Source organism: Pseudopodoces humilis, chromosome 24, assembly GCF_049639895.1.
Source record: "Pseudopodoces humilis isolate 2021_Gansu_Grassland_sample_001 chromosome 24, ASM4963989v1, whole genome shotgun sequence".
NCBI lineage: Eukaryota > Metazoa > Chordata > Aves > Passeriformes > Paridae > Pseudopodoces > Pseudopodoces humilis.
In genome coordinates, this window is record NC_142223.1 from 651239 (window position 1) to 663630 (window position 12392).

Sequence of the window (12392 nt, forward strand, 5' to 3'; positions counted from 1 at the left end):
AGGGCCTCATCCCCCTCACAGGGAACAATTCCTTCCCAATATCCCATCTGACCCTGCCCTCTGGCATTCCAGGCCCTTGTCCAAAGTCCATCCCCAGTGTTCCTGGAGCCCCTCCAGGTACTCAGAGTCCTGGGACTCTGTTTCAAGTGGGCTTTGGTTTCTTTCCTGGCTGTTCAGCCCATTTTTGGGGAGCACCAGGGACTCTCGCCACTGGAACCAGCGTGCTCCAGCTGGACTCACGGGAGTGGGGCCTCACCCTGGCCTCCAGCTGGATAAACACATTCCAGCACAAACCACCCCCAGCCCCTCAGCAGGATCCCCTGAGCTCAGATGGGCTCCAATCCCAAGGACTGCCCAGGTGAAGCGTGCAGGTGAGGCCAAGGAAAGCATCCCCACCACGCAGAGAAGGCTCTGCCTGCCAGGGACCACCGGGACAGCACCGCAGCGTCCCACGCGCGGGGCTGGGAACCATCCTGCTCCTGCTCCAGCACATCCTGCCTGGGATGGGAAGGGCTGGGAGCAGCTCCAATGGCCAGGAGAGCTCGAGGGAGAAGAGCTGGGAGAGGAGGCACTTTCTGAAAATAGAGATCCTGCTGCCCTCCTCTCCAGAGCTTCCAACCCCACCGAAAGCTCTCCACAAGAGCCAGGCACCGCCGACTCTCCTGTGCTGCTCCAGCCCCATCAGCCACACGTCAAAGCCATTGTTTCAGATCTAAGCAAAAAAATACTTTGAAACCTCAAAAATTAGGGTTTTTTCAAGTAATTATCTCCCTCCTCCGTCTCTGAGACTAAAGAAACGCAGGCCAATTATTTCTTTGAAGGCTAAATATTTACTCCCAGATGAAGCAGCTCGGGCTGGAGGGGAATTATCCAGCTCTGATGTCATCTCATGCCTGGGAGCCAGAAAACCCGGATGAAAACAGGTAAGAACAAACAGCAGCAACAACAACAACAAAAGGGCGTTTTCTCCTGGAAAAGCCTCTCAGAAAGGGACGAAATTGTGTCCAAGACATGGTGCTCCCACTCTCTGCGCAGGGCTCGTTAGAGAAGATGCTTAACGAGGGTGAACGTGGAGTGTGAGGGAACCTTTCTGAGCAAGACCTGGCCTTGGGAAAGGGCCAGGGTCTTATTCCAGAGCTGTGGAGTCAGTGGGGCAGAGGTGTGGGAACTCCTCCACAGCAATTAGCCTGCACACACAACGAGTGGTGATCAATCAAAACGTCAACTCTTCGTTGTTTTGGTTTTTTTAAAACCTTATTTACACCACAGGATTTCAAAGCTCCCGGCTGCTGCCCCCTCCAGTCACTCCCCGTTCCCAGGCAGTGCTCTGGGTCTGGGGCACCCAAAGGAAGAGCGAATCCCACCGGGGGTGACTCATCCCTTTGGAAAAGCAGGAACGGGAGCGCTCCCTGCTCCCAGCCTCCAGTTTCAGCTGCGATCCCATCTCACCCATGACAACGTGCAGGAACATCTCCCCAGGGGATCTTCCCGTGGGACCTCACCCCCCTGCGCATTCCCACAGCAATTCCCGTTCCTGGGGAGGCACTGGGATGTGGCTCCGTGGGAGCCCGGGGCCGGAGCAGGGCAGCTCTCAGCCCGATCCTCCCTGGCCAGGATCCTGTTCATCCTCCCCTCTCCAGCCCCGAGCACGGGGAGAGCTCCAGCAGGGAGGATGGATGGTCTGGAGGGGTGGGGTTTGTGTTCCCCCCCTGTTTAAATCCACAACTCTTTAACTCTCCCCTGTGGGAGTCACACAGATCACAAGGATTTTTGTGTGACACAAAAATCAGAACAGGAACACCACACTTCCCAAGTGTGGGTGGAGACCCAAGCACCAAGAGTGAGCTGCTCACAGCTGGGAACTGCCAGGTGACACCAGCACCTGGCACCTGTCCCCAGTCCCTCTCCAGCTCTCCTGGAGCCCCTGCAGGCACTGGAAGGGGCTCTGAGGTCACCCTGGATCCTTCTCCTCTCCAGGTGAGCACCCCCAGCTTTCCCATCTCCCTCTATATCCATCCCCACCTCTATTTCCTCGTTCCCTGAATTCTGGAGGACTTCAAGCGCCAGACAAGGAAATAATTTGAACAATATCTGAGCAGTCCACAATACTCAGAGCACAGGACAGGGAATTCTGTGCCCAGCAAGGAATGCTGGTGGATGCTGAGCTCCTTTTCTCCTTCCCCCTGCCAAAACAGCTGCTTTAACACTGATTTCTCCTCCCTGCCCCAAGAGCTTCCCCCAATTTTTCTGCTTTCCTCAGAGTTATTTTAGCGGAACTCAGGAATTAAAAGGAAAAAACCAAACTGTTGTGGGTGACATTTCCAGCACCAGAAACAGTGTGGGAAATAATCTGTTGTGTTTTCCTGCCTGGCTGAGGGTGCCTGGACAGCAGGAACAAACCTACTTTCCCACGCTCTCCCACCTGCATGGGCTTGTCTGCTCCACTCCCCAAAATACCTGGAGTGGGAGCCACTGGAATGAGCAAAGAAAATCTCGGCTTTGGGACAATGACTCTCGCCATGGAATCACGGAATGAGACCTAAAACACAGCCAGTGCCACCCCTGCCATGGGCAGGACACCTTCCACTACCCCAGCTTGCTCCAGCCTGGCCTTGGGCACTGCCAGGGATCCAGGGGCAGCCCCAGCTGCTCTGGGCACCTGTGCCAGGAACAATTCCTGCCCAAAATCCCATCTCTCCCTGGCCACTGGGAGCCATTCCCTGTGTCCTGTCCCTCCATCCCTTGTCCCCAGTCCCTCTCCAGCTCTCCTGGAGCCCCTTCAGGCACTGGAAGGGGCTCTGAGCTCTCCCTGGAGCCTTTGCCTCTCCAGGCTGAACAATCATCACATCTTTCTCAGCCTTCTCCAGTGTGAACAATCCCAACTCAGCCTTTCCCAGGCTAAACAATCCCAATTCTCTCAGCCTTTCCCAGGCTGAACAATCCTGATTATCTCAGCCTTATCAACACAGGCTCTGGTGGCACAACAGAGACCAGCAGCTCCTGAGGAGACCCCTCAGAGCAGCACTGAGAACACGGATTCTGCACAAACCCCACATTTCTGTGGGACACAGCCCAAATCCAGGGGGACACAACTCAATCCCAGTGGGACACAGCTCAATCCCAGTGGGACACAGCTCAATCCCAATGGGACACAGCTCAATCCCAGTGGGACACAGCTCAATCCCAATGGGACACAGCTCAATCCCAGTGGGGCACAGCCCAATCCCAGTGGGACACAGCTCAATCCCAATGGGACACAGCTCAATCCCAGTGGGACACAGCTCAATCCCAATGGGACACAGCTCAATCCCAATGGGACACAACTCAATCCCAGTGGGACACAGCCCAATCCCAGTGGGACACAGCCCAATCCCAGTGGGACACAGCTCAATCCCAGTGGGACACAGCTCAATCCCAGTGGGACACAGCTCAATCCCAGTGGGACACAGCCCAATCCCAATGGGACACAGCTCAATCCCAGTGGGACACAGCTCAATCCCAGTGGGACACAGCTCAATCCCAATGGGACACAGCTCAATCCCAGTGGGACACAGCTCAATCCCAGTGGGACACAGCTCAATCCCAATGGGACACAGCTCAATCCCAATGGGACACAGCTCAATCCCAGTGGGACACAGCTCAATCCCAGTGGGACACAGCTCAATCCCAGTGGGACACAGCTCAATCCCAGTGGGACACAGCTCAATCCCAGTGGGACACAGCTCAGACACACATGGAAACATGGAACCCGAGCCATGGGAAGGAGGGATGAGGTGTGGGGGGAGCTGCCAGGGCTCACCTGAGGCCAGGGGCCGGATCCACTCCTTGCTGTTGAGGTCGAGTCTCCAGAGGTCGTTGAAGGCGGCGTTGCAGCTGCTCTGGGTGCAGCCCCCAAACACGTACATGGACTGGTTGGCATCGTAGTAACACGCACCTGCAGCAGAGCACAGCTCCTGTCACTGCCCACATGGTTATTGTCACTGCCCACATGGTTATTGTCACTGTCACTGCTCACACAGTTATTGTCACTGCCCACATGGTTATTGTCACTGCTCACATGGTTATTGTCACTGCCCACATGGTTATTGTCACTGCCCACATGGTTATTGTCACTGCCCACATGGTTATTGTCACTGTCACTGCTCACAGTTATTGTCACTGCCCACATGGTTATTGTCACTGTCACTGCTCACAGTTATTGTCACTGCTCACACGGTTATTGTCACTGCCCACATGGTTATTGTCACTGCCCACATGGTTATTGTCACTGCTCACACAGTTATTGTCACTGCCCACATGGTTATTGTCACTGCTCACACAGTTATTGTCACTGCCCACATGGTTATTGTCACTGCTCACATGGTTATTGTCACTGCTCACATGGTTATTGTCACTGTCACTGCTCACACAGCTGTCACTGCCCTCACACGGTTATTGTCACTGCACACACTGTCACTGTCCTGTGCCTCACACAGTCACTGTCACTGCTCATAGTTATTGTCACTGCTCACACAGTCACTGTCCTGTGCCTCACACTGTCACTGTCACTGCTCACACTGTCACTGTCACTGCACACACAGTCACTGTCAGTGACACTGTCACTGTCCTGTGCCTCACACTGTCACTGTCACTGCTCACACTGTCACTGTCACTGCACACACAGTCACTGTCAGTGACACTGTCACTGTCCTGTGCCTCACACAGTTATTGTCACTGCTCACACTGTCACTGTCCCATGTTCACACAGCTCCTGTCACTGCTCACACACAGTTATTGTCACTGTCCCATGTTCACACAGCTCCTGTCACTGCTCACACACTGTCACTGTCACTGTCCTGTGCCTCACACTCAGATCAGGCTCTTTTCTTTCCTCCCTGGAGAAAAGCAGCCAGGCTGCCCTGGAACCACAGGGTATCCCTGAGCAGGGTGAAGCCCCAGCTTCACTTCCCAAGAGTATTATCCCCTCAGGCAGAGCTCCTCAAAGTGCAGAGAAAACTGCTTTAGAAGCCTGTAATTAATTAGCTTAGCTGTGATTAAGGCACTCAGCTCGCTGACCTTCCCTGAGCCGCTTCACACAGCTCACAGACCCTCTGCACCCAGGGCTGGGGGTTTGTTCTCTTTTCAGGATTTCATTTAAAAAGGATTTTTTTTTTCATTTAAATGAAATGAAAATTTCATTTTCATTTAAAAAGCTCCACTAAAACACAGGAGCAGCCACGGGCATTCCCTCTGCTCCCTGGGGGAAAGGATGAGGCAGCGAGATGGGGAACAGGGAGGGAACTCAAAGATACCCAATTAAGAGATTTTGGCCCCAAAACAAAATCCATGGAGGTGTTTGTAGCATCCAGGTACCTCTGGCAAGAGAGAACTGAAAGGTGGAGCAGGGAGGGCTCTGCCTTGGAGAATTCCAGGTTTCCTGCAAAATTCCATCTGGAATAACCCCACAGCAAAATCACTGGGACTGTGCTTTCATATTTCATTTTTAGAGTAATTTTAAGCTGCTGAAGATAAGGAAGGCAGAGCAGCTTGAGGGGAAAAAAAAATAGGGAAAAATAGGAAAAAGCAAGCCCAATGAAAACTGCATTTTATTCCAGCCTGGAATAAAATTCCCATCTCCCTCCATCTCCACCTGTTATTACCTCACTCCCTAAACTGCCACTGTCCTGCTCCTTGCAGTGCAGGGCCTGGGTGCAGCCCAAAATCCAGGGATATTGAGCAAGGCTGGGTGCTGGGAGGAGCTGCAGCTCTGCTCCAGGAGCAGCCCATCCTGTAAAACAAACATTCCAGCTCTCACCGCTCCCAGCGGCTTTGTCCAACCCACAAATTGCTCTAATTACTTAGCCCGGTGGTGCCACCAACCCCAGGCTCCGTGGAAACAAAAACAATAAATCAGTGCTTAAAATTAGTCACTCCTCCAGCAGAGGATCGATATCCCTGGCACAATGGTCGGCATTCCTTCGCTGCCTTTCCGTTTCTGCATTCCTCAGCCTCCTGACGTGTGACTGCAGTGATTTCACCCCGTGACTCATCGCCCTGCTTGACCTCGCAGGTTCATACATAAAACAACTCGGTGACTCCTGCAAACATCACCCAAAAAAAAAACCCCAAATATGGAGGATTTCTGCCTCTAAACACTCAGAATTACTGATATTTCCTGCCCTGAAGTTCTGCAGCTTCAGTGAAATGCTCTGGAAAAGCGACAGCTCGTCCAGTGTGTCCTCAGCTGTGTGATCCCTGCCAGGCTCCCACGGCAGCACCTTCCATTCATTATTCCTTATCAAGCACTTCTGCCCTTCCTCCCTTCAGGACTGACAGCAGACAGGTTGACCTCCAGCTGCTTAAAATTCTCCTCCTTGTCGGTTTGTGCTCCCTGTGAGCACTTCTGGGACAGTTCTAATAATTCTTGGAAGAGAGAGCCAGCCCCAGACGGAGCTTTGATGGCAGCACTGACTCATGCCTGGGCAATGACGTCTTCCCACAAAAACTGGCGCATCGCTCATCCCTCAAAAAGGGCTTTGTGAGTCCTCCCCACTGCCCAAACTTCTTGTTCCCTCCACCTCAGCTCACAGTCATCCCTTGGGATTTTAGGTGAGGGTTCAGAGATTCAGTTTAACTTTCCGGAATTGGTGATTTGTAGCTTTGCTCTGGCGCTGGAATCCTGCCTGCAGGCACGGAGCGCTGCCGCAGGGAAAGCAGAGCCTGCAGATCTGGGCAGCTGCTAACAAACCAATCCGTTTAAGTCAGCAAACAAGTTAATCCAGATTAGTTTTGTGCCCACAAAGTGCATTAATAACGCTGCCGTGGCCACCGGGGCCGGGCAGAGCCAGGGCACTGTCACCGAGCGAGGCTAATGTGGATTACACGCTCCAAGGGCAGTGGATTTAGGGAGACAACTCACTTTGGAGCCAGGAAGCTCGTGGCAGGCAGCTGGATAAAGGAAAGAACACACATTGCTCTTTGGGGCAAGTCTGAGCCTTTTCCAGGGAATTTCTAGCTGGCCTGAGCTCTAGGCAGTCACAAAAACTGCTAAAATTGAAGGGAAATACATGCAAATATGAAATCATTAATAAGCACTTCACTAAGGCTGCTAAAAATGAGCTGTGAACTGCGGAGCCTTTTCATCCTTCGGGAGGGTGAGGATATCTGGCAGAGCACAATGACTTCACCAGAGCTCCCCACAGCGTCTCCCGGACTTGTCTTGGCAGGAGGCAGCGCAGCGGCTGCCTCATAAATTATTGCTTGGGAAGATGAAAATGCAATGCCTGCTGCTCTTGGAATGGCAGGGCTTGCACTGTCTTTATCTCCCCTTAGAAAAATGCAATTTGCTTCCTGGAAGAGCTGGCCCCCAGAGGGCTCTGACCCCGTGCTGGAGCCACAAGGTGGAATTTTTGTTGTGTTTTGTTTTTGTTGGAGCTGGGGCAGCTCAATGCTACTGCACTCCAAAGAACAGGGTTTATTCCCATCTTTCCCTCAAAGGCTTCAGGTATCTTTTTCCCTTTCTGTTCTCTTCCAGAATCTCAGGAGATTCTCTTCCAGAATTCAGATTCTCTTCCAGAATTCTCCTCCAGAATTCACACAAACACTGAGTGGTGCTGTTGACTGAACTGCTCCCTTTTGTTTGAACAGGGTGGGATTGAACAGGGTGGGATTGAACAGGGTGGGACTGAACAGGGTGGGATTGAACACCACGGATTTGAACACCAGTGGTGATGAGAGGCAGCTCCCACAGGGATTGCAGGGGGAATTGCAGGGGGATTGCAGGGGATACTCACTGTGTGAGAAGCGCTGGGTGATGGGGGTGCCGGGGTAGGGGTACGTGCGGCTCTCCCACTGGATGTTCCCTTCCTGCACTGCCTTGATGAAGCCGTGGTAGCACTGATGGGCCACACCTGGGGACACAACACCACAAAAACAAACCGTGTCTGCACAGGCACAGCAGCTCCAAACCCCCGTGCCTGCCTTAGAAACACGCTGGGAATGCGGGGGATTAAAGAGAATAAAGACAAGGGAACTCTGCAAATGTGGAAATCAGCAGTGTGCGCTGGCCCGGGTCACGACATCCCTGCCAGCCCCAGCTTGGGAAGCAGAGCCTCTGGGAAAGGAAGGAAGCACTGGGATGCTTTGGAGAGCTTGTGTGCAGCCCTGTGTGCTGCACCCTTGTTCCCTCATCACACCCCGAGGGGCAGCTTCCCTTCCCCCAAGGAACCTCAGTGCAATAATCAATTTTTAAGAGTGTGAATGCAGCTACTGCCCTGGGATCTGAAAAAAGTCAGAGAGGAGAGACATCAGTGATAAAAGTCAGCAGGGATGCTCCAAGGCTGCCACTAATTCTGTATGAGGGGTCAGAGGCTGCTCCCTGAGGAGACAAAAGGCTCTGGAGAAGGATTCTGCAGCTCAGCAGACGCTTGGTGGCACCTGCACTGAAGATGCCACAACCTGCCAAGAGTTTTTCCCCAAGCCCTGTGCCAGGAACACCCCCAGCAAGAAATCCCACTCCGGAATATAAAGCAGGAAGGGATTTTTAAAATAAAAAAAATAAAGCCTGGGGGCCTCAAGGAGCTGATGCCCGAGAGTCACACGGGAAAGGGAAGGTGAGATCCAGGACTGCACGGCAGATGTATCCTGGCAAACAGGAAAAATGAACCAGGAGAACACGGAGCAATTGTTTACCTCGACTGACCTCTCTGGGCACAGCTCGCAGGTGGTGGCTCCAAACCCTTTTTTGGCTGGAATTGCCCCAGAAGGGCCCAGCTGCTCTGCACCACTTGTCCCCTGAGAGGTGACACAGCCCACAGCCACGCCGTGCCTCGGGCTGGCTGCTCATCCCTCAGCTCCAGGGATGTTTCCCACATCCCTCTGGGGTGAGTCCCAGACGTTTGTCCATCCCAGCTGCATCCTTTGCAGGCCACTCTAGGAAACAGCCACGCAGCCACTTGGGAAAGGCCCTTCCCCAGGGCTGAGAGCAGCTGCTGCCCCAAAATGATGCACTGGGCCGTGGTCCCTGCTGGGGTAACTGGGGGATTTTAACCCCCAGCCTGTTCAGCTCTGGCAAAGTGGGAAATGCCTGGAATGTGAGCCATGCTTTCAGATGAGGAGAAATCCATGAATGAGCCATCAACAACTGCCAAGGGCGTTCCTCACCTGACACCTGCTCCTGCTTTCCAGAAGGAACACGTTCCCCTTGTCCCATTTCCTAGAATTTAACAGCTCTCATCTGAAACTCCTTGCTTTTTAAATGAAGCTCGTGATTAAAGTGTGCACCCAACAGACTCGTACCAGAAATCACCCAGTATATTAAAATAAAACCAAGCAGAAGGTTCTGCTTGTATCCTCATCCAAATTTCCCCTCCTTATTTGCTGTATCATACTTCTCCAGCATGAAAACACCCCCAGGAGGCTCTGGGATGAATGCTGTGCGGAGGCAAAGGAAGGATCTGTGTCTCTGGGCTACTCTTCCAGGAAGCTGGAACATGCACATCTCCACTCACAGAGATTTTATATTCCACTTATCTCAAGCAGAGTTGGGGCTGTTTCCAGCTGACAGCAGCAGCTCTGGGAATGTGAATTACTGAGTTAAAGCCACATCAGCCATGGGACACTGGCAGGGTCTGGGGAGGAGGCTGCGATCCAAGGTCACCGGTGCAGCACTGGGAGCATCCAAAGGCAGCAAAGGAGCTGCTCTGTTGTGGGGCTTGGCCTTTGTTTCAGTTTGGGCTGGAAGTGACCTCAAAGCTCATCCAGCCCCTGCCAAGGCCCTTCCACTACCCCAGCTCACTCAAAGCCCCATCCAGTCTGGCCTTGGACACTTCCAGGATGGGAATTTGTGGCCTCTGTGGGTTTTCTACCCTGAGAGAGGCTGAGGGGTTCAATCCTGCACAGCCACAGGCCTGCTTTGAGCAAAGCCAGTGACCCCCTGGCCATTAGGATTTCTCTGCAGTCAGATTTCAGAGTTTGAGGGGAAAACAAGAGGCAAAGGTAAAAGAGAGCTGGGCTCCAAATCCCACAATTAAAGAAACGCACTGCCATCACTTGTACCTTTGATCAGTCGATACCACTGTTTGCAGACAAGGGCGGCGGTTTTGTGCTCCTGGTAGGGAGAGAGGAAGGACAGGATGTATTCCAAAACCTCTTCTGGCAGCTCCAGCATCGATCTGGAGCTGGGCCTGGGCTCCTCCACCTCCAGCTCAGTGTGGGGCTCATCCTCCTGCTCCATCGTCCCTTCCACCACGGCGTCCTCTGGATCCACGGCCATGAAGCCATCGTCGTCGCTGTCCGAGGAGCTGGCCATGGCATCCCACGTCACAGCTGGGAAAAGGGACAGTGGGGAGGTCACAGGGAGGGTCACGAATGCACTGAGAGGTGTGTGTCACACCAGAGGGCTCTGGCATGGCAATCAGGGCGCAGGATGTAGGTTTTGCAGTAGCTGAGGGTGGTTTAGGAACAGCTTTTTTCACTCCATCTCTCCCCACCCTGCCTCCAGTGGGAAGCAGAGAGCCAAAGGCAAAGCCCTGGAGCTGCTGCTCCCTCACTGGGCGTGAGGAGACATCACCCTGCCCTGCCCAGCTGGGATGGAGACAGGATCCCTGTGGAATTTCACCCGAGGTGAGACAGGATCACCACCACATTCACAGCCCCTCCACCCTGTGGAACCTGTTCTGCCAGCGAGGCTGTTTTACCCCAAACAGCTCCTTCTGGGGGAAAATTCCCTGCCTCATTTTCACCCTCCTTTTCCCTGTTATTTGTGGAATACCTGCACACAGCCCTGGCTGCCAGAAGGTGAGGAAAGCAAATCCCCCTGGGATTTACTGCTGATGGAAGCAGAGGTTGTACCTCCAGCTATTCCCAACATCATCCCAAGTGTAAGGTGATACCTCGATGACAGAAAGGTATCGTGGAATAAATCCACCTTAACGAGGGGCTGTGTCCAATTTGGGCAGCTGGCACTGTGTGAGGTTAAATCCGTGCCTGTCACTGCAGGACAAACCCCTGGGCTCCCTCTCCTGGGAAGCAGCCAGCCTGTCCTGAGGACAGCAGCAGCACTTTTCTTTCCCAAGGTGCCTGAGTGGAGAGCAAGGGAGGCAGCTGCTGCTGGATCAACAGCCCAAGCCACAGTAACAGCTCCTGGGGATGACACGGGCCTTTCTTGACCAGAAATTCCCTTTTTATCCTTTCACAGCACAAGGAAAGGACCCAAACCAGGGTGAACTTGAACTGACCAGCATTGCTGGAGACAGATCCACACAGCTCATGGGATAAACCCAACCTGCAGCAAGCCAGGAAGCAAAGCAGCTCCTCAACAGGGAAGACAAGACACAGCTTTTCCCAAACATCCTCCAATATAAGGACAATATCATTATTTTTTTCAAACCCTAACTACCCCAGAAAATACAGCTGGAAGGAATTTAAGTTATTGATGTTTAACATGGGTTACTCAACAGGATAAATATCCCAATATAGAAATATCCTGATAAAGAAATACACTGATAAACAAACCCCATTAAACCACATCAGCTCGGGTCATTCAGCTGATTTATAAATGTGGTTTATTTATCAGGAATAACCTGAGCTGTCATTCCCAATCCAGGGTTTTCCCACGCTGTGGGAATGGCAGGCAGTGGAGACACAGACACATGGAAAGCTTTCCATGGCAACCAATGGAACTGGAAGATTAAACCCAGGAAAACGACAGGCGACAGCATCAGCCCCCAGCGCCGTCGGGTTCCTTTGGAAAACCCAATCTTTGGGAGGAAGCATGGCAGAAGCTGGCACAGAGCTGGCATCCCAGCCCATGGCATCCCAGCCCATGGTACCCCAGCCCACATCATCCCAGCCCACATCATCCCAGCCCATGGCATCCCAGCCCATGGTACCCCAGCCCACATCATCCCAGCCCACGGCATCTCCCGGCTCAGAAATCCCTGCTGTGACAGGGGAGGCTCCAAACGCTGCCTCACAACTCGCACCGCTCCCCGGGGACTGAGGGATGGGAACTGGGGGGAAAAAGGGAAAAGTGGAGCTGTGCTAAAAGATAATGGAAGAATGGAGGGTGGGGCTTTTTTCCAAAGGCATCCATGGCTAAGGAAGTGCCTGTGCTTCCATCCTACCACGGCTCGGGGTGCAGAAGGGCAGCAGGCTCTGTCCCTCCCTCCATCCCTCCCTGGGAACACGGAGCAGCTCCCCTGGAGGTTCTGTGCCAGATCCCAGAGCAGGAGGGTTCTGCAGAGTGAAACCTCGGGAATTCTGGCACCAGGGATGCTCCTTATCCCTGCAAAACAGGCAGTTCCAAGAGGGATTCCAAGAAAGGCTTTCCCCCCTTCTTTCCCAAGAGGAAATTGGTTTTCTTTCATACAAGTCACCCAGGAAAAGAAAGAATTCCTAAATTCCATCCACAG

The 12392-nt window shown here is 53.1% G+C and overlaps 1 protein-coding gene across 2 annotated transcripts in view; it reads right to left on the reverse strand.

Annotated features, from left to right (window-relative positions):
* The window catches only part of FBXO42 (F-box protein 42), a 37209-nt gene that overhangs the window by 17496 nt on the left and 7321 nt on the right, over nucleotides 1-12392 (reverse strand). For both annotated transcript variants that reach the window (XM_005528239.3, XM_014257266.2), the window contains exons 2-4: nucleotides 10036-10305; nucleotides 7773-7889; nucleotides 3800-3934 (exon numbers count right to left, since the gene is read on the reverse strand). In XM_005528239.3, coding sequence (XP_005528296.1) covers nucleotides 3800-3934; nucleotides 7773-7889; nucleotides 10036-10288 — 505 coding nt within the window. In that variant the 5' untranslated portion in view covers nucleotides 10289-10305. The remainder of the gene's footprint in view (nucleotides 1-3799; nucleotides 3935-7772; nucleotides 7890-10035; nucleotides 10306-12392) is intronic.